General features: G+C 38.7%; 1 protein-coding gene across 5 annotated transcripts in view; it reads right to left on the reverse strand.

Annotated features, from left to right (window-relative positions):
• Positions 1–23346, reverse strand: part of AFAP1 (actin filament associated protein 1) — a 110756-nt gene that overhangs the window by 50875 nt on the left and 36535 nt on the right. For all 5 annotated transcript variants that reach the window (XM_046939832.1, XM_046939830.1, XM_046939831.1 and 2 more), the window contains exons 2-3: positions 10387–10515; positions 6075–6172 (exon numbers count right to left, since the gene is read on the reverse strand). In XM_046939832.1, the coding sequence (XP_046795788.1) occupies positions 6075–6172; positions 10387–10513 (225 nt within the window). In that variant the 5' untranslated portion in view covers positions 10514–10515. The remainder of the gene's footprint in view (positions 1–6074; positions 6173–10386; positions 10516–23346) is intronic.

Below are 23346 nucleotides of genomic sequence, written 5' to 3' on the forward strand. Positions count from 1 at the left end.
TCCTGTTCCATTCAGATTTTATAAGAGATTATTACAGAGCCAGTTGGAAGCGTCACTTAGACAACACAATTGAGCTGACTCATATCAGGCAAAGGGTCTGGGTGTATCAACAAACGGCCTTTAATTTACGGTAGGAAACACTTCCATGCATATTACATGAGAAAGATGAAACCAAATTTAAGTAGCATGGGGCCCTCAGTCAGAGATGGTTATACTGGCTCAAAAGGCCTGTATTCCAGGAGTTTATAAGCTCATCCAGGTACCTGGCATGGCTGTGCAGACAAGACAAGGCAGCCAGGTGAGACAAGGAACACCATGTCCACTGGAATGATATTCTCTAAGGGCATCAAACAAAAGCAAGATAAGACTTACTGGCCCAATTCCTTTGCCATGTATTTATGTATAGCACATTAATAAGCATGTTTAGGAAAGCAGATAGACTTAAGTTGCACCAGAAGAGGTTCAGATTGGATATTAGGAAAAACATCTTCTCTGAAAGAGGGGTGAGGCATTGGAACAGGCTGCCCAGGGAAGAAACGTGTAGATGTGGCACTGAGAGGCATGGTTTAGTGGGCATGGGGTGATAAGTTGATGGTTGGACTAGATGATTTTAGTGGTCTTTTCTAACCTTAATGATTCTATCATTCTGTCAGCATAGACAAGGTGTTTTTATGGACAAGTACAGCATAGAAAGAATAAATCAAAAACCTGAGAACACAGACGTGAGTATGTAAGGGAAAAGAAGTGAGACAACACCCTATCAGATCTGTGGTATTAGCAATATAATAACTTCCCCTGATAGAGGTCAAAGACCATCAGCAACTAGTAAAGACAGAAAAGAGGGCATAGAGCTTCACAGTGATCACAGGAGGAACCTGGTAAAACAGTTCAATCCTACTTTAAGCCAAAACTGACCTCATTCAGTTTAAATGAGAGGTCCACGTAAAGGTAGTTGGGAACAGTCATTCTGTCAGCTTGGATATAAAGAAAGCTTTGAAATACTGTGATGGTCATTGTTATAAAGGTGTATTATAAATGAAATAAGAAGGAAATTTCTGTAAATAAAACTTCTCCCTGATACCATTTGCAAATGTGAAATAAATGATCAACAATAATGCACCAACCTCAACCAAGGAAAATGGGAATGACAGCTGTGGCATCCTTGAAGAAATCAGCAGTACAAAAAAAAGAGGGTACAAACATTTATCTTTCCTTGTTCCTTATGCAGTCACATACACAAACATGGAAACTATTCCACATACAAACCATGCCCAGAGGACTGCTCTTCTGGTCACTTCTGGTCAAACAAGATCATGAAACTAGAGCAAGTGAGAGACACTGATATGGGAACTAGTTCAAGAGGATGAATCTATACTTCAGAAATGAAACTAATAGAGCCTTTATTACATGCAGTGTAGAGAACTGGAATCTGGGAAGAGTACAACTGTGATTTAAGATATATTTACCAAAGTACCCCTGCTTTTGTTTGCCACAAACCTAAATGCACATTTGAAAAGATCTTTAAAACCAGCACTTTTTCTATTTGTTTGTTCAAATAATGAATAATGTGACGGATGATGCATCACCTTAAAAATCCTTTTGATTTCAGATGATTTTTTTCTGCTTCAAGGAAAGTATCTCCGTTCAGCATTTTTTAATAAATATCTGAGAGTAATATCGGACAGGCAGCCAGATAAAGGAAGCTTGTCAAGTCACATCTCCACAATAGGAAACTCATTTATATGAAACACTCCCACAGTGTGACTGTGTGTGTTTCAGGAAAAGGTTGGAGGAAGACGACCTATCCTTTTGATTTATATCTACAGGGGTCCTGGCATATTGCTGGACACTTGTTGTGGTTAAATAATTATTAAATGGTCAATATTCCAGGAAAAACAAAACATATATCCAATTTTACTGTGAAAATCATGCAAAAGAGCTAAGTGTGCTGTTCGTATTTGATTTTCTTGGATGGTACAGTGCGCTGAAATCACTGATTGTCAGATGTAATATGGCAACCAAATGCTTGGAGGCTGGGAGTGTTCTGTCACTGTCATGCTGTGGATAATTTATGCCAGTATTCCTCTGATGCATCAGAGCAGCAGGACGTACCGGATATCATTCTATTGCCTCAGTACTTCAAGGTAACTTAGCGGCAGTGCAGTGATGGGATCCCAGGTATCCAACCCCCAGCAGCACTGTGAGGGGTATCACAGAGCTCTGCTATTTCTTTGAACACCTCATCTAGTGCTGCCTCTTGCCTGTCCTTTCAGTGCAGAGATGTATCATAAAACTAAGTGTTGATTGGAGAGTGAGAAAACAGGTGAAAATACACAAGTAAGAAGACTCAAGAATGGAGAACCAACTGAACTCTGTTTCACACAATGACCTCCTTCCTTCTCTGCTGCTGTCTCAGGCAAAGCTTCATTAGCTGCTAACCCTGTATTTGTGCTAGCAAGCACATATTTTCATTTCTAAGTGAGTGGGACTTCTGAGATCCCCCTCATGCTCACATTCTTTACCTGCAGCTTTTATTTTGCTGGCTATCTGAAGGAGCTGTCTGCAAGGGCTACAACAAGGGAGGACTGGTGCCATCTAAGCCTGACACAAAGTCTACTAGACCAGATACAGGCAAGGGAGTGTATACAGGAAAAAAGAATTTCTACAAGATAATGTGATTTGTGCTTTATTCCAGTATATGAAAAGTCCAGTTTTTTTCCCTGGATTTAAAGACCTGGTCCAAAGCCCACTGAGTCCAGGAAGACACTCTGGGCTTCAATGCATTTTAATAACTGGAGACTTCATTTTAAATATTAACAGCATGTCTCTAAATAAAATGAATTTTCTGATCTTTGTTCACAGAGTGATGAATGATAAAAATGATATAAAATTCAGCCTGAGCAAATATGTAAGTCTATTTACAGATCTGCAGAGGAAACCTTGCACAGCACCTGCCCACACATAATTCTGGCTCCTGGCACTACTTTAAGGAGGACTGAATTCCTTCCCACCCACACATCTTTACATAAGTAAAGGCTTAAACATCAATTCAGACTAAACATTTTTCAATGCACTCCCCCAAGTGCCATAAAAGTAACAGTGGTGTAAATGAAACTTTAATTTCCATCATGTTCAGTAACTGTTGTGCTAAAAACTTAGATTTTAAAACAGTACATAGTTTATTTAAACTAATTGATTCCCACTTCCAGTAAACCTGTGTTCCAGAAGCACATTGTGTTTCTACTGGAGACTGAGACCACCACTAGATATTATTCAGCAAATGGAAAAGTTGTGCTGAATGTGCTGAATGGCTGATTAAAACAAAGTGCTGTACAACAGATTTCCAACTTGTAATGTGAAGAAGGGCATCTTGGAGCAGAATTTCCTATCCTCTGGTGGGCCTAATGGCTTTCTTTCTCTGGGCTGCGAAAGTCTGGTCTATAAAATGTCGCTATGAATGGTAGCACATCATTATCACTGAATCATGTTATTATGTACAGTTTCTACAGAGACTGGCAAGATACACATTTTTAGGAGCCCACTGATTAAGGGTGGCTTGAAAATCACCATCTAGGAGAATTAATGAAAGGGAAAATCAGATCTCAGACACTATCACTGATATCAGTGTTATAGTGTTAGAAGTGATATAGTGATTATAGTGATATAGAGATATAGTGTTAGAAGAAAGATGACGCAAAAGTATCTGGTCATATCTAATAATAATGAGCATCTAACACAGAAGCATCTAGCAGGGAAAGGTTTCCAAGAAACAGCTAATGATCAATCCATTGGCTCAACATGACTTCAGGATACATTTTTAAACACTCAGATATGGGTATGATCTTGCACCATTGCCCAAAGGTCAAAACCTAGAAGGTTTGGCCTTCTGCTCTGGCTCCACCTGGTCTTTTGCAGGACAACAGTAGTCTGTCATCTTTTTCACAAATTATAACGTGTTGGTGTCTTAAAATAAAGCCACTCATAACCTGTACTTGGATAAGGAAAGACAATGAGAAGCCTGGAACATTTTCCTGCTGATCTCAACACTAACAACTGAGGTAGAGGCACGAACCACGGCAGCCTGACAGCAACACTGGAACTGCAGAAATAAAAATCAGCTTCTACTACTATGGAAAAAACAGCTCAGCTTTGTGACTTCATTGAGATGAAAGTGCCCGCATTGTTACTGGCTGGTCAAGGAGGAGGGTCATGTCCAAACACCACTTTGCCAGACTCAACAGAATAAGAACAAGAAGCTTTAACTGTGTCAGCTTCCACATTAATCCTCACTGTATGTCAGAATGCTATTTCTGTTTCTCTGAAACCTAAACTGAATGTAACTCCTGCAAAAAAGTGCTGATCTACTGGACCTAATTCATGCTTCACACCATTTCACCCAGTGCAGCTGTACTAACTTTAAGGGAATTTACACATTAATATGAGAAAGGAAAAGTAGGTTTATTGTCTTTAAACAAACAACTTGAATCTTCAGAACCAATTTATTAAACTGAACCTGTATAAATACAAATGAACAAGGAACTGAATTGGCTTGAGCTTATGAAGTCTAGGTGTCAAAGTCGTCTACATTTTGCATAATTTTTCTCCCTCTCATCAACCATTTCCCTTGTAATTTATGCTATATGCATCCCGAATTAAAGAAAAAAATAATAATTTTCAGGCACTGTTAGCCATGAAATGGATTCCCCAGGTTTCACTGCATATTAATAAGACCACTTTTGCATCCACTCAAATTCATGCATAATTATTTTTAGCATCCACTTTAAGTGACTTTTGCTACCGTATATATACCAACTCTCAATTCAGATGTTTCTAGCAGAAATATTCCTTTTCTATAATATTTCCTTGTATTAGGTGGAATTTTTTTATTTTTTTTTTTAATCTTGTTCCAGGTCACAAACCAGGCACTGACAGCACTTAGGAAGAAACTGTGATAAAGACACTTCACATAAAATCCTTCTATGTTTTTAATTTGTTCTGCAGCATTTAAGTGTGTAACGTTACTTGCCATCAAGAAGGTTTATTAAGAAGAGCTGACCAAGAGTTTGATCTGATAAGCTAGTTCTTATGTTCACAAGATGCTATTGGCTTGAAAGCTAGGTAAGCTTCTTCGTAGTACTGGGCAGAGATGTAATAATAGAGTAACATATTAAAATGAAGAAGAATGTGTTCTAGTTTTGGTTGGTTTTGTCCTCACCATGCACTTCACATCAATTAGTGAAGGTCTCCTTAGTAGAGCCTTTGATTATCCTTACCAATGCACAATATTTTCCACAAATTAATAAAAAGATGGATAATTTATCAATGTTAGGGCTAAGACTACATTCCCTTTTCAATTGGATAGATCATTATTTATATATGCCTCTCTAAAAAAAGTTGCAAATGTTTCTTCAAATCTACTCTAAAGTAGCAACTGAGCAGTCACAGAGGAGAATGAAAACTTGTTGATAGGTCATTTCTTTACAAGACAGCCGCTCCCAACTGCAGGAACTGGATCTGCAGACAGTATCTTTGCTATAAACATCACCAAGAACTTAAACTGCTGCTTATTCTGCCAGGAATTTCCTGTCTGAAGACTGCCTGAGCACAGAAAAGCACTAAAGGTTCTATGAAAAAAATGAAGCATTCTTCCTGTAGTTTAACACTTTACACTTTCATTTTTCAAGAACCAAGGGGAATCTTCTCATAAGACTTCCTACAGGGAAAGCAGGTCCTTAAATCCTAAAAAAACTGGCTGTGACCCATGGGCTCAGCTAGGGCAACAATCTCTGCAAGACAGAGTGACCTCTGAAGTTAAGATTAAGTTGCTCAGGCTTTTGCCACACTAATCTTGAAAATGGACAAAGACTGGAATTCCACACTTAATTCACCCCATGCAATTTATTTGTCTCCTCTTCTGCAAGTTGAACACAATTCCCTTATACATAGTGGTGCTGTGAGGAATAGCCATTTCCCTGGACCTGCAGGCTCCTTCCCCTTGAAACCATTTCTGCTACTGCTTATCACAAAAAAACATTCTCTCATATATATATTGATATACCTAAATTAACACTCACCAGCCACTGCTGAGGTATTTCTGGCAGAGGCATTTGAGGAGGTGCTGGCAGGCTGTTGGCAACTTCTGGTTTCTGCACATGTTCTTTTATTTCAAAACCTGCAGAAGAGAAACACATATCGCTTAACACTTTGGTGGACGTAAATGGGACACTTTTCTATATGTGGATCATCATCCACTGGAATCTGACATGCAGTCCTGCTCACAACCTGCCTCCTAAGCCTGGTTACTGAGGAAAAACTTGAAGAATGCTGGGAATTCAGGAATTTAATCAAGCACAACAAACACATACTTACTATATATGATAATGACATATATGATATTTGGATCAACAAATACCAGACAGAGAAAAAATGTACTGGAAATCATACTGAACTGCCTACCCATCTGGCACTGAAAGACCTAAAATTCAAACATTGTCAGGCATGTATCACAGATAAAACCAATGATATGATGAAGATATCACACTTAACACTCTGAAGAGTCTCAGTGTGCATATAGCAGATACAACAGAGACTACTTCCTCTCTCGGGAAAGCCACTAAGTTCTGCTGTTTCTGGAACAATAATTTAAATTTCATTCAAACTCACTTCACAGGAACATGGTATTGTTTATTTTTCTGAATATCAAGGGGAGGGTGCATCTCAATGCTTTGGCAAAAAATTCAGCCAATGGGACATACCCTACTAACTCCTAGACTGAATTTAGTTCCTAGTGTTCAGTTAAGTTTTTAAAATGTATATTTATGTAGTCAAATGGATGTCTTTTGGTCAAGATCATGTAATTCTCAAAAATGTAATCAATGATGAAACGTTTCTTGTCATAATAATCCAGACACACTGGCTGTGAAGTCATAGACTGAAAAATAACACTGATAAAATAAACTGTCTCTAAGGGCCACAGATTCTACTTTCTTCCTACAAATCAAGATGCAGATTAGTCTTGGGAAACATTCCTTTTTTTTTTTTTTTTTTTTTTTTCGCTTTTTTATTCTTTTCACTTTTATTTGTTCCTCCTTACGTAGGATGAATTCATGTTCCCATGCTTTCCATAACAACCAAAAGTCTAATATGAAGGACATTTTACTGAAGAAAAATATATATGTATTCCAAGTGGATTTTACTCACTGTAAACCTAATTTTCACCCAAAAATATATGTGCTTTAGCAAGAACCTGATATAATATTTTCATTCTTCTAACAAACTGCATCAAAGTCAGTATTATACATTTCTGACATCAAGTCCCTTTAGGGAAAACCAGCAACAATGATGGTCATATTAAATGACTGAATCCACTAACAGCTCTTACTCCAAAATCAACTGTTTGTGCCTTTGGGTTTTAGAAGAAAGTCTGAGTTTCACAAGGAAATGCCAAGTGTTTTGTTCGGACCTAAAGTACTTTGGGCATGCCAAGATTCAGAAGAAAAACAAAGTTTATAGTTTTGCCGGCTCCTGAAGGTGACCACTGGTTTGGACATGCAGAAGGTTGAGGCCTGGCAGCTGCGACCTGAAGAGTACATCTGACTGGCCCAGCTCTCTCTGTTTGATAGGTATTAAGAGAAGGGAGTGGTGTGCATTTAGGAGATATAAGAACCCCATGTAGAAGATTTCTGAAGATTTCTCCAAGAACTTACTGAAACGAAAGCGACAGTTTAAAGTGTTTTACTAAAACACAATCATTGTAATTTCCACACCTTTATGAAGAAAAGCATAACTGTTGACTTCCAGATGTTAGAAAGAATCCATTCAGTTCCCAGCTGCACTGACCCTTCATTACCATTCCCTGTTGCTCTTAAATGGCTTACTTCAGCAACTGAAATACACTGTTGGATTCAGACAGTTGATTTTTTCAAATGCCTATAATGAGCCTGAACTCAGCACCGACCTCGGGCCTGTGAAACCGTGCCAGCGATCTGCGAGCTCTCATGGAGCTGTGTGGGTGGAGTAAAGCAACGTTTTGAAAAACAGACTCGGAATGACAACTCAGCTTAGTTACAGACTTCTGTGGGCTTAAGAGTCTTTTATTGCTTTTAATTTTACTGAAGAGACGAATAGTTTCAAAGGGATGGGAGTACTGAATGTTACGGCTGATAAAAAAAAAAACGCAGGGTCATCTCTGTTCATCTGTATGACTCCTTCTACAGTCTCACAGCCAATTTAAGCCAGCAGAAGATGGCTCTCAAGGAGGTTGCTCACTCATTCCCTGCCTGGATCCTATCCTGCACCAGCCTCTCCTCTGTGCTGGCATAGGCATGTGTGTGGCCTCAGGTTGAACCAGAGCTGGTCAGGAACAAACCAGTAAAAAAAGCAAACAGTGCCTGTGCTAGCAGAAAGGAAGCAGCAACACATGATGAGCAAGAATGAGTAGCCCGGGGAGACTAACAGGATGCTTTTTTTAGAGGCTGTGTTGGCTTAAACTCTATTTAAACTACAACTCCTTAAACTGGAGTTTATAGACATATAAAGTATAATCCTATGACTTCTTGCTTAACTGAGCTATAGGAGTTCCTCAAATTAATTCTTCTTGAACTACAGCATACCTTGTAGCAAAATATTACATCTTGAAAAATGCCAGCAACAGCATGCAGACCTTACTAAGTTCTCCCATTAATTCATATTGACAGTGCTCAAAAAATGTGCTTTATTTCCACTTCGAAACAAACATCGAGCCATTGTACACTGCTTTTTTGTTGCGTCTAAAAGCTCGTTCTCAGTCATCTCTCTTCTACATCAAGATTAATTGTGATTCATCATTTAGGATAATTTGAAGGCATATTTCGGGATCCTTTAATCACTTTATGTCTTCCCTTTGAAATGCCTAAACTGTATTTCCTTGAATGCAATTGTTAGAAGTGGGTATAATGTTCCACTAACAACTGCCCTGTCACTAAATATATGGCTTCTGTATGGATCTTGTTAATGGATGAATCCTGTAGTAGGATGTAATGGATCTTGTTACAGATTCTGAAATAGGCTCTAAACCCTATGAGGTAGGAGCTGAAAGTTAAAAAGCTATGGCCCTTGAGTCTTTTAATCCTCTCCCTATCTATAATTTTAAATTAAATATGCCTGGTAAGGTGCTCTAATGCAAAAATCCATACAACTTTCTCAATAAAGTCAAGTATTTAAAATAAATTTTGTTGAAAACATTAAAAGAAGAACTGTCAGGTCAGCATTGTTGTTGGGACTCCCATGAAACACGACAAACTACAAGTTCTTACCTGCAGACATTTGTTCTGGGAACTGCAGGATTTTTTGATCAGCTTCTGGAGCATGAAGCTCCCTTCCATACCATCTGCTCCTGATGCCTGCCTCCTTCACTCATTGGTTAAAGTAAAAGCAATGATAGGTCTTTAAGAATGTAAAAACTGAAAGAAGGACGATCACCATTTCACAGCTGATCTCCTTGGACTTGAATCCTGTGGCAAATATGATTCTTTACTGAAGAGGGGAAGACTGCATCAAACACCATAATGTATTTTTTAGCACTGGAGAAGAAACACGGGAAATGCAGTTGCTCACAGCATGGCATTTTTCCTCAAAACACTCAATCATTTTTCAAAAGCCTAAACGTTGGATGTTTACAGTGACAGAACTGCTGTCAAATGTTGGAGAGACAGAAGTCATATAGCTCTGATGCCTCGTAGTGCAGAAAGGTGTTGTAAGAACATATAAGAGTAATATTAGGAAAGATAGTGAGGAGCATTCTTTGTAAAAGCCCCGTGGAAAGGTTGATTTATGCTGTCAATCCATAGTCTTGATGGAAATGTAAGTGGTTGCACAATCAAAATGGTTTTAGATAGGATGAGAAGGGGAAGGACAATACTAATCTACTTGCAAAGTGCACACCAAACACACTGCCAGTCATTTCCTAGCTCTTGCTTGGTAATCCTGTGTCAGCCATGCACCAGAGTACACAGCAAAATCAAGCCCTGGTTTGATTTGGGTCTCACAAAAGAGATGTAGCACATCACACACGACTTTTATAACACAGTGCATCAGAATGAACAGACAGAATTTTTGCCTCAAATAAAATGAAGTAACAACTATACCAACAGAGGTGAAAGCATTCTATCTAGCACAGTTTTGTGGCTGGACTCACTCATGTGCAGTCAAGTTACTTCCAATATAGCTTTTGCTATATTTTACTGTTGACTGAGGAGAAAAGTATTCAAGAAAGCTGCACTTTGGCTTTATTCTGCCTCTCTGTCTTTCTTCAATTTAGAGCTTGTCTTCAGCCCTTAAAGCTATTTCACTGAACTCAGACTTATTCTGTGCACTCTGCAAGCGAGAAAACACACCCCTGACACTGACCTTTTGATGACTGTATCCTCAGGAGAATGTTAGTTATTACTGCCTTCTTCTCCCTGACAGTGGAAGTCAGATATTCATGGTCCAGAAGTTCAAGAAACAGTCGCAGCTCAACTATTAACTCTTCCATGGCTGAAAGACAATAAGAAAATTACTTTTTCTAAAATGTCCCATTAGAAAAAAAAAAGGCAGAGTTAATACTTATTTTTTATATTCCATTATTCTTTAGCAGTTCTTAAAAATGTACAGTTTGCCCTCCTAGCAACAGACTGAGCACTATTGGAACATGTAGCAGTTACCTCAAAACAGATGCAGAAAAGACACAGTTCTTCCACACTGCACATCATCAAGCCAGCCCTGGACAACAGTGCAGGAGTGGCATCCATCTGCTCTTTGAGCACTGTCACTCTGGTTTCTCTCCTTTACAAAGCCATTTCTAACTCCACAACAAAATTACACTATGATAAAACTTCCAGACAAATTCATATTCTCCAAAATCTTTAGGGAAAACCTCTACTACCTTCACCATATTTCTTCTGTTTGCAGTGGAAAAAAAGTTTCTTTTTACATTTGTTACATCCTAATCATATGATTGCTGTTCAGCAGATTTATGAGAAGTCTACGCTTCTGTGCTTCAATTCACTCATAACTCTGAGAGCCTCTGGTCCCTTCACTCAAGCGGATTGTCTGTGTTTAGTTTTGATTTTGTCTTGGATGGAATAGCTCACATTTCTGTACTTTTTGTGTCTGATGACATTATTCTCATTAAAACATGAGGGGAAATATTAATTTTATTTCAGGGCCACACCTTGGATTAATCTCAGTTGTTGCCTCATTCTAAAGTGCCTCTACTTCAGTTTTTCTCTACTTACATGTGTTTTATGGTATTTTCAAGATCTAACCAGGTGACTGCTGGTAAGTCTCTTCAGACTTCTAAAAAAATCCATTATTTGCTGCTTACTCTCTTTCCTACTCTCTTCCCTACTCTTAAAACCTTCTCTAATATGGTTGTTTATCCAAGCAAACCTGGAACTTGTTTCTTCCACTTGTGATGTACAACTGGATGTTTAAACTGTCTTTGGTCCAGTTGCATTTGTTTCATCTGATGCTTAAAAATGGGACTATGCAGGGAAGCCTGAAGGTGTCAGCTACACCTCAGAGAGGGGCTGCTGCCCCCTCTTGTCACCCCATGAATGCAGATGGGGCTTTTTATTTGTAAATGGTTGTACTTGCAAATATTCTCAAGCGAGGCTGGCACTCATAGCAAACACCATAAGATACAGCAATACTAAAGCATGATAGTATTCTAACAAACAACAACAAAAAAATCAATCACAAGAAGTCCACTTTGTCTTATCATTTCTGAAAGACACCAGCAATTTGCACATACATATCTGTCCTGCACAATTTCTCTCTTCACAAATATGTTCTGCTTAACTAAGCACTATAAGATCCTTTTGCTCTGGAGCTTACTACATAATATAAGCAGATAGATGGCAAAATGAGAAATGAAAATAGACCAAGATGGAGTTATCAGCCAAAGAACAGTAGAAGAAATAGGAAACCACCACTGGAGAGACAACTGGGAGATGGCATTGGCCCACGTCTCTCCTGAAGCCTCAGCTGTTTACAAGGGGGGATAGTGATAGGACAAGGGGGAATGGTTTTAAACTGAGACTCGGGAGATTTAGGTTAGATATTAGGGGGAAGTTTCTCATTCAGAGGGTGGTGACACACATTGAAACAGGTTGCCCAAGGAGGTTGTGGATGCCCCATCCCTGGAGGCATTCAAGGCCAGGCTGGATGTGGCTCTGGGTAGTCCGGTCTAGTGTCTGGTGACCCTGCACATAGCAGGGGAGTTGAAACTCGATGATCATTGTGGTCCTTTTCACCCCAGGCCATTCTGTGACTATAATTCTATGATGATTATGTGAACATGAGGCCCTCTCCTTCACATCCACCTTCTCTTCTTCCATGCCTTCAGAGGACATCTGCATTACATGCTGGTGACCACAGCTCACTGACCTATTATGACCAAGCTAAGTTACTCAAAGCATTGTAACTGAACCCAGCAGCAGTTAATAACATCACAAATTTCACAGTGTTAAGGAAGGAAGTTTTAACTTTTCGCTTTCTATATATGCAATGATGTCAAACATCCATAAAGAAAAAAGGGAAACGTTGTTCCGATCCACTTTTTCTACATATTTTAAAAATACACTTACTTTAATTTGTAATATCTTTGCTACTTAAGCAGAGATCAGAAATACTACCATGAAGTGAATTTAGTGCATTTAAAATAAGGAACTGCAAGCTCTTTTTTTTTAAGGTAACAATAAAAGTACTTGTATGTAGTTGGGAAAAAAACATGTTTGCCTCTTTTCAATCCTTGGCTTGTTTTCTGGATTAAAGAATCTTCTCTTTCCTAGAAATGTAGCAATGTGCTCACAAAAAGTAATGGAATTAAATAATAGAAAATCCACATAAAGCATATTTTCAGTAAGCAATCATTACTTCTGAAATGGAGACTACAAATGAGAGGGTGATGCAAGTCCCAAAGAAAAACATACTCCTCTAGTGAGAGATTACCCTTGGAAATCTGACATCACCACAAAATAAGAATAATAATCAGAAGGATCTCAAAAAGGGGCAAAATTCTTTGAGAGTTCTGGCTGAATTCTCACTGCCAAAGGAATTACTTATAAGTGGCAGGTGGTGAAAGGCAGGGTGGAGTCCAGAGATGGTAATCACAACAGTAAGCAGATTTTAGCTTGACTGAGGAGCAAAATCACATTCCATATTAAAAGATGAGAAGTTCATTCTATGCTCAATAGCAATCATAAACCCCCAAAGTGCCGCTACAATTAACATGTTCAGATAAAGAACAATGATACATCCTGAAGGGTTGCCAGGTCTGGATCTCAAGAGTTTTTAACTTTTTTTCAAATGACAGCACATAAACTATACACACAAGCCAGCAAAATAATACACCAAGGTAAAAATAATCAGAGAGCAGCAATTACATCACACTGCAGTTTTTGTTCCAAACCAAAACAAAAACCAACTGGAATAAGACAGCATAATGATGCAATTATTTCAAATCTACATTTATGGGCATTATTCTATAACCATTTTTTGAAGAATAGACTTTTTTTTACTCAAACTGATTAAAACACTGTTAAGAACAGTGCTATCTCATACACATACTTTCTAGGTTTCTCAAACCAGGAGAAAAGTCAAGGATGAGCTGGATGAGCTCTTAAAAAGAATATTCAGGTTGTTTTTTGGTTACTCACATCAATTACAGTTTCTGTAAGCCTTGTCACACTACAAATGACCCAGAAGTGTTTTCCAGTGACCTAGTAGCTACTGAAGAACTTTTAAAGAAAAATAAAGGCAAATCCAGAAAGGATGACAAGAATTTCTGATGTTAGTCTCATCCATACAATATAAACCCAAAACAAAGTTCACTTCCATGCTCACTTGCCTATTATAAAAGCACAATACAGGCCAGAGAATTCCATCTACCTAGTCCTCTGTTAGTACAGAGACTTGTATTTACATAAAAGGACATCTTGCAGGAAAGCCAAAAGCCTGTGTCACTCTTTTGAGTTCTGTTTTGATTAAGGGGAAAAGAATCCCATTTAACTTCCTGAAACAAATTTGATCAGATTTATGGATCATCTTAAGATCAATCTTCAAGCTACATATGAAAATCAGATACCGAAAATAGGTGTGCTTCAATCCAAATGTAACTCCATCCAAGCACGCTCACACATGAACACGCACAGACACATACACACTATATCTGGCCACCACTAAGAGGTTTTCAGATGTCACAGCCTTAACACTGCTTCATGAGCATTTATTGCAAGGCTGTCTTAAATGAAATGCATACCTGTTCCAACAGTACTTTTGCAGTACATGAAAAAGATATTCTCTAACTTACATGGGACAGTTTCAATGCATCTATGTTCACATCACTGAAAAATTTAAGCCTTCAAGTTCTGTTAGCAGCATGGTACTTTGGGACAAATCATTACACAGAACAAAGACAGCTGTTGATGGCTGCCTGGCAGAATGATTAAAAATTATTACATTTCAAAATCTGATTAAAGCCTACTAGGATCAAGTGTATAAGAATTTTCCAAAACATAGAAACCTTCCCGTCCCTGCCTAAAAATAAAGAAGAGTTTTCATTAACATTTGAGTACAAAAACAACACTACATAAACCAAATATATGATCTAGTTTCAAATTAAAAACTTTGAACTTCATGTTGACACCCACTCCTACTGAAGTAGCTTCACCATCCTCAGCTTTGTATACAGTCATTTGAAAATCTCATAACGATGCTCATAACAGAATACCCCTGGGGAAATGTCTGCATCTTATAAAGCTGTTACTATCAGAGCTATTATGAAGAACACTGAGCCACCAGGAGACAACCATTTTTAAACTATGAAGAAATACATAAAATTGCTTTGAAGTGCTTGATCTCTTCTAATGCACTTATTTAGAAACATCCAATACTTACTGAATAAGTTCCTCTCATAAGTACATATATTATCATTATCACTGAAAAAAACAATCATGAAGAAATACTCTCCTTTTGATAAAATTTCTGCTTTCACCAATATACTACAAGAAATCAGATTTTTGAAAGCTGTATCAATATCCCATCCATCAATAAATGTTGGAAGACCTGTTGACATTGTTTGCTTTCTTTCCTTCAAAAGATGACATTAGAATACCCCTGGTCTACAGAGATTTCTTCATGCTTTTGGATCCGCTTTTCTAAATACTGTGAAGAATGCAGGTGGGTAACGTTATAGAAAAATATATTTTCACTTGTGAAGCATTGTCTAGAGTCTCACATATATTCTCCTCATGGTTTCACTGTTCTGTATGAGAAGAAAGAGGAGTTACTGTTCTGGGTTTTGTAGCACTGCAATAAGGATCACTAGATTAATCCCAGAATATGCACAAGAAATGAATGTTAAATGAAATCAAAAGAAGTACTGTTTCTTTGGAAAACAGATACTTATTATTCATTCTAACTAGTATGATGGGAGCAGCCACAAGCCCCACAAAACCCTTTACTGTATCCACCTATTGTAAGGCAAAATGAACTTCTGAGGCACGGGACACATACCATTAAAAAATATATTATTTGACATCTTCACATGTGACCTGGATGATGGCATGGACTGCATTATCATCAAGGCCATGGACAACTGCAGACCTGGGGAATATATGATAAACTATAGGGTAGGGCTGTCACTGAAATGGACTTCGGCAGCCTGGAAAAAATGCTAGAAAACACTTGTAATTGAGCAATGGGATAGAATCAGCCCAAGCAACAGTTTGGGATGGCAACCACCTGACTGAAAAGCAGCTTTTAGAGATGTCTCTGTGGCTTCTGGTTGACGAGTAAAGCACTCGTCAGTGGTTTGCCAATGAAGCCAAGGGCCACATGCTGGGCTGTGTTAGCAAGAATAAAGCCAGCAGATGGAGGGGAGTGATCCTTCCCCTCTAAGCAACACTGGTGAGACCACATACGGAGAACTGTGCCCACTTCTGGCCCCGCTGGTACAAAAGAGATATTGACAAAGCTGAGGGTTACTGAGATGGCTGGGAGGCAAAGCCTAAAACAGGTGAAGAATTGACTGAATTCCCGGTATTTTACAGATGAACAAAGTCACAGAGACTACATAATTATATTACATTAGCCCAGAATCACGCATGAAGTCTGGACAGGATACAAAATGTGTCTTAATCCCTGAGGCTTGTTATATCCTTACCATAAGACAGTGCTTCCTGTAAAGGAAAGGATAATTACAGACAGATAGCAGATAAACCATTTATAGATATTTAATACAGTACTTGTGAAAAGGGAAATACGGTTTCTTATATTCTATATCCAATGTAAAATCCGAGATGTTAGGAAAGAAAGATTTAGAGGATCCAACTTCTTTGCTTCACTATCAAAGAGAGAAAGCAAACAGATTCAACTGGGATGGTCCTAAACCATTGGACAAACAACACTATAGTGCTTGGTTTGCCTGGAGGTAGTTTCTCTTGCTACTGAGGGCATCCTTTCATTGCATCTCAGCCCTCAGTTCCTGCTCCTCACAGTTGGATTCTTTGTTAAAAACCAATTCCTTCTGAAAAGGGATCTCTGTGAGACAGAACTGGGGGGAGGAAGTGTGAGAAGACAAGACTTTTCACTAGGACAGTTTCTCCTGGTTGCAGAATCCCTTCTTTGCTGCTCTGTGGTAGTATATGAGGTGTGATATACTCTGTTAAGTACTCTAAAACCCTGCTCCATAAAGCAGAGATCATCATTTTGGCGGTGGATGCTACTACAAGGAATAAATGGCAAAAGGGCCTGGAAAACGGTGAACCCCACATAACAGATGAAGCCCTATAGATGAAGAATAAGCAAGAAGCAAGCAAAACATACACAAAGGTTGTCAACAGGGTGTTTTAACGTAAAAAAATATATATATTTGAGCCTCTCTAAAAACTCATACAGTGATCTTTTGTTTAAATTCTGGAGCTCTCCAGACTGTCACTCTTATTCCAGACAGCTTGGGGCAAGAGATGCAACACACAGCCACTAAAAACTCCTCCTGTCTCATGCATATTTATGATCAACCTCAATGAGTGTCAAGGGATCATTTCAGCCACAACCCACACGTATTCCTCCTTTTCTTTCTTCTTTTTACTTCAGTTTCCAAGGAATTGGCTTTTACAAAACCATCTTTCCGAAAAAGCTATCAGAGATCCAAATGCTGCTGTTGCAGTACTTGGATGATAAAACAAAAGGTGGGAAAGCATTAAGGAATGTTTGGACAAGAAACAAGCTGCCAAAAATCCTACTCAAACAGCTACAGTCATGCAATGAGTGACAGCAATGCAGGAGTATAATCCATTAGCTGAGGTAGATGGATAAAGAGTTTATTTTTTAAAGTCCAGACCAGTGTTTAAGCACTGCCGCAGACTTCAGAGAGGAATGCCTGCTTCTAAGCCAGTTCACAGACTCATAAGAAAATAGAAAGAATTTAGTATTACAGGCATTTACTTAAGTATTAATTATCCACATCAAATTCAAAGTATGTTAGGCCCCAAAAGAAAATGCTGACCATTAGCTACAGAAACTTACTTAACAAGTTGCTTTCTCTAAAGGTATATTTTGCACACAAGGTTCCTTTTGTTCTCAAAATAAACTTTGCAAAGCAAAAGAACATGGGCTTTACTCCTCCTGCATGCACAGCAGCCCAGGCAAGGGTCTCACCCTCCTGCATCTGTGCTAATGGTGAACATGCAGTTTTAGTTTCCTTTTCAGAGCCTCATTACCCTATGAGGGAAGAAAAGTGAGATTTTTTTTTCCATTTAATCATCTGCAAATGTATCAGGTGACATCATCTCACTAGCACAAGGCATTCCAGGTCTTGCTTGCTGGCTCCTGCATTAGTTCAACTCCTTCATCACTCCAAACCACAAGAGATAAGCAACCATGACAGTTAAGACTTCAGCTATACACAGATCTATCTGTAGGTTAGAATTTCTTTCAAAGTTATGGATAACAAGTCTGGATTCTGCAGAATTGCATACCCAGCAGAAATGTGAGACAGTAAATTAATGAAGTTAATGGAATAATAATAATAATAATAAAAAACAAAACAGAAGAGTAAAACAATAACAAAGAAATATAAAAATGGCAATGGTAGGTTGCAACTGCATAATTGCATTTGTTATATCCTTTATTCATCAGTACAATTATTGTCATACACGTCAAACTCCAAACCAAAAAATTGTTTGAAAAGTCTCGAGTATGATCAGCTGTACAATGCAAGAGTAGATTGCACTCTGTAAATCCACTCCTAGAAGCAGCCAGTTTGCAGTTAACTTGAAGCCAGAAATGAGATAATACCGTATTTTATAAGAACAGATCCAGAAATCCCCACTTTTGTATGTTCGTAAGATAAAAAAAACAAACACATGCTTTACTCTGACAGAGAATAGAATGGTGCGAGCTGAGATAAACTTCAGGTGGGAAACCCCCAACCTCCCACCAGTGCCACAAGAACATTCTGTCTCCTTCATTGCTGAATCTTATTCTTATTTTGGATAATTTCATTACGTGAGACACAGATCTCTGTCAACAGAAAAATATATATATATTAGAGCTTGAGGTAGCTTTGAAATTCAAGACTCATAGGTGAAGAATCATGGGGAAAAAAAGAAAGAAATCTTCATTAAAAAAAAAAAAATCCATAGAAATGGGTAGATTGCCGGGTACTGCAGGTTTCCTAAGTCAATGTGTTGCATTGAGATGAAAGCACTACTTGTATATAGAATCAGAAGTAAATTAAATGATAGGAAAAAGCAAAACTGAAAAACTGGTATTCAAACAATCCGTACATCTTTTCTATTTCTAGTTTCCTCTCTTCTCTCAACCTCCAAGTTCATGCTTAAGCCAAGCTCAAACAACCAGAGCTGAATTATTCCTCTCAATTCCTTCACTCAGGGCATGCCATACAGTATGCCCAGTCCAATATTCCCCATGGAGCCCAATAGTGCTGACTGCCACAGTGAGTACTGGGAGCCTGGATTTGGTTTAGGTGCCTTGGGCTTGGGCAGACTGTGCTCCAAATGAGCAGATAAAGGCAGGTAAGTTTAGCAAGTACTTTAAAAACAAACAAACAAACCAAAAAACCTTAGTTCCAAGAAACTAAGTTACGATACACTTCCTTAGAGAGAAGAAAATTAAAAGTCAGAAAAGTGCATTTTTAAATAATGACTAAAAAGAGGTTCTAAAGAATGCACCTGTGACAAGCTAGCCCAGTAAGTCAGCAGAAATTTTGCCATTTGAGCTAAGGATTGTGCTAGAATTCAAAATGCTGTTTTATCACAAACACATACAGCCAGCTTTGAAAATGTTCAGGAACACTTCCTCTATTAAATAGTCTAAGACAATGCCTGAAGGTGATGTGATTATGATAGTTCTAAAGAAAAGCAGCTGTATGCATGCAAGGTTCACTTCCTAGACAAAAACTGGCAACCTTGACAAACAATATTATTGTGACAGTGCCTGAGGCACATGAGAGTGTGCTGCAGGGAAAGGATCACAAATGCACCGAAATAATTTTTATGAATGAATTTAGAGCCTACAACTCCGATGTGAGCACTACTGTGCCACCACAAGGAGCCACAGGAAATACATTAATTGTAAAGTTACATACTTTCGATAATCTGAGTACTGATACATGGTGCATTTTGTCTGTAGCACTGATCAGGCAAAGCAAAAAACAAAGTTTCAGACCATAAGATTTCAAAGGACTTTTGCAAGGTCATGACATAGGATTAGAACCACAAACTCCTTTAAACATCCCAAAGTGGTATTTTGTTTTAATTACTGATTGCACAGCGTGGATCTCTGTAAGGTGGCTCAGATGACTCAAATTAGCCAGGTTGTTTTTCCATGGAAGACTTAAATGTCCACAATCAGATCCCTGGAACATTAAACCCTGAATACTGCACAAACCTTTAAAGAGAACTCCATCTTTCCCACACTCGCATCAGTTATTCTGAAAACTTGTGATGAGCTGTGTGAGCAGATGGATGAGGTGCTAGGTCAGACACTGGAGTGGACTACAGCACTCTTAATTCTGTTTGCTGGGATGTTTCTCATAGTAAAATAGTCTAGGAGGAATCTTTGCCTGAAAAAAAAATGCAGATTCTTACAAATTTATTTAGGTACTCTTGGCTTTATATGTGATTTGTCTGTGTACAAAACTTGGACTTAAAACTGAACTTCACTCACCAAACTGAATAAACATTAATCAATATTTATACCATTTATATCCTATGTTTGCCAAATGAAATGACTAAATGAGCTAGTTCCCTTTACAAATTAAGAAAAATAAAAATATATATAAAAATAAAGAATAACACTTGATTAAAAATTTGGGATCCTTATGTGGTGTGGTTCTCTTGGTTTCAGTGATGCTCAACTGATTCACTGCAATTAGAAACATCTAATACTAGTGTGTTCTGGAGATTTCATTTTAATTACAGATGTGCTTTGAATTTACTGTGAAAACAGTAAGTGTATGTTCAACAGACACTATGCAATCACTTTCAGTACCTTTCTCAGGCTGCTCCTGGCACGCCTCCTAGGGAGGTGTGATCACACTCTCCATGCCCCTTGTCCCCTCTATAATATAGGGTTTGGTAGACAAACCTTCATATAGGTCTTAGGCAAAATTTACCTCTGTGGTTTTCCCTCCCCTTGGTTGCTTTCTCCATCTTATCCATTTCTTCTGCATCTGGTTATGTTGCCCCATATGTCTGGATCAGCTTAGCTTCCCTTCTCCCTGCCAAGCAGCCTCCTCGGTCCCATGAAATCCCTCTTTCTTTCAGCACTCCCCTGCAACAATAATCCTCACATTCTCCCTCACCAAGTGGTTGGGCCGTGTCTCGTCACGCATCTGGTTTCTTTATCTACCTTTAGGCCAGACCTCGCACACACTTTCCCATGGTGAAAAAAAAAAAAAAAGTCCCTATTCTTCTGACTGGTTCCCACCAACTTCAACAACAGGATAAGTGCCGAGAAAAAAAATCTGTGTTTTAGTTATTAACAGCTGAAAAGCAGTCATTTCACTTCTGTGCAACAGGAGCTAAGTACACGAACAGTTGGATGCATTCACCTTGCCAAAAGCAGCAGGATGTAGGAATGAGTGCATAGGAATAGGTCCACAGTGATGCACAGCCCCAGTACAGCCACTGTGTCCACCCCACGCACAGCTGGCCGCTTCCAGCATAGAGGGGACATCAGAAAATGAATTATTCTCCTGGGGAAAAAGGCACTGCAAAGCTCTGAGGGTGTTTGTCCAAAATGCTAGCATTACCAGTGGCAAAACGTACCTTATGAAGCCAAAGCAAGACCAGGGCAAAAAAACATTCGAGGACAACTGCAACCCATATGTCAGCTCATCACTGGGCACATTTTTTAAGGTTAAAGAGACAACCTGCCATTTGTAAACTGGCCTGCCACAGAACCAAGCAACACCAGCTGCTCACTGTCACAGCGCCTAAAAACTTCATATTTAGCCACAAGAGAGAAAAAAATAATGCTCTTTATACATATTCTCAGCATATTTTCCTCATGACTGTCTGCTGCTATCAGATGTGCTGATGGATACCAAGAAGATAAAAACTGGCAATTGAACCCAGAGCAAACCCCTCCATTCAAATAATGCAGCTACTTCTGACGAGACTTCATCAGCATCACTCAGGCAGGGAATGCATATTTTGTGGGCAGGAGGTTCACGTTTCCACTTCTCAACACACTTCTGTCACAGCTGAGGGTACATCCTGGCCAATGTGAGCTTCATCAAGAGCTGGGTGAGCCATCTAACTCTCACCATGTATATCTGGCTATGCTCCAGAACAGCTCATTTAACAATATTTGTAAAGGTACTTCTCGGTTCTTTCTGTATTCATAAGTAACAAAGAAGACGCACTGCCAAATATCCTCCCACTGAGATCTCAAAGGCAAAAACCATCACCCTCTCCACCTCCCCCCCCCCAAAAAAAAACCAGCGAGGATTTCAGTTTATAGCAGGTTTGCATATTTTCTTGGTTTTATGTGCATTGTTTTTCCCAAACATAAAACCTAACTAGGAAACCACAGAGCGCTACATCTGTTGGATCAGTGCTATCAAAAATGTGCTGACGCTATCTAAAAGTTCTCCCATTGCATCAGAGCACAAGCAGCACGCATCGCGCTGGCCAATGGGCTGGGCAAGGAGCAGCTGGTGCAGCCGGGGCAGTGATCAGATGGCATCAGCCACCTCCATGACGCAAAGGTAAAAAAAAAAAAGCCATTGATGGCCAACATTTGAATGCTTCCCTCATCTCACCATCTGCTTCTGCTGCTCACTTGAAAATTAATACGGCTGAGGCTTGAATCAGGAGCTAACGCCGCATCTGTCTTCCTTAGCACTACAGATAATTATTAGCCTATGCATACAGCTATTTTTGCAACTCAAATGGGGAGACAATGGCATCTAATTTGACAGGTTCCTTCTTTCATAGAGACCAAAATGCTTCATCTGCATCTGCACACACACTCTGAAACAAACTGGACTGAATCTTCCGCCTCCTACCCTTTGCTCCCTTTCTCCCCCTTCTTCCCCTATGTACACTGATCAGCGTTAAACAGTAAATGAATAAAATGTAAATCTCTTTTAAAAGAATGCAAAAAGGTCCTTCATAAGCAAACCTATGGAAAACTCAGGACTGATCTTGCTTGTACAAATAACATCTCCCAGCCTGATTCCTAAGGGCTATTCACCAGCCTTGGACAGGGCAGAAACAACTGAAGTTGCATTTTATAATCTTGTTCATTTATTCCTAATGGTTTCCTATTTGCTTCTGATTTGCACTTCATGGAAGAAAAGGGAATATGTGAGAAGAATTTAGTATATATTGTCATAAAAATCCTTGAGCTTAGCACACTCATACAAATCCCAGTATTGCAGCCTTTAATCTGAAGAAAGTCTCAGAGAGGTATTCCCTAAATATAAATTACAACATCCTGGTTTAATTGAAAAAATAATTTCAGAAGGAGAAAAACTGAGAAATCTGTTACTTTCTTCCCCTTGTAAGACACATTAGAAACTGCTTGTAGAAACATTAGCAAAATTAGTATTTTTAAAAGCCTCTTATTAAAATGTTTTTGCATGTACAACATGTACTTGTCATTCACAGCCTCTTCTTATGACTTAGAAATGTATACAATAAGAAATAAAGCAGTCAAATCCACTTCCTTGATTTTTAGTGGAGCTTAACAAAATCTAAGCAAAATGACACCTCCTCCAGTTTAAAGTAGTTTGAAAATATAGCTAAGATTATTCTAGAAAGAAAGTTGGAAATCATTTTTTTCATAAGA

This window comes from Gallus gallus, chromosome 4 (assembly GCF_016699485.2).
Source record: "Gallus gallus isolate bGalGal1 chromosome 4, bGalGal1.mat.broiler.GRCg7b, whole genome shotgun sequence".
Taxonomy (NCBI): domain Eukaryota; kingdom Metazoa; phylum Chordata; class Aves; order Galliformes; family Phasianidae; genus Gallus; species Gallus gallus.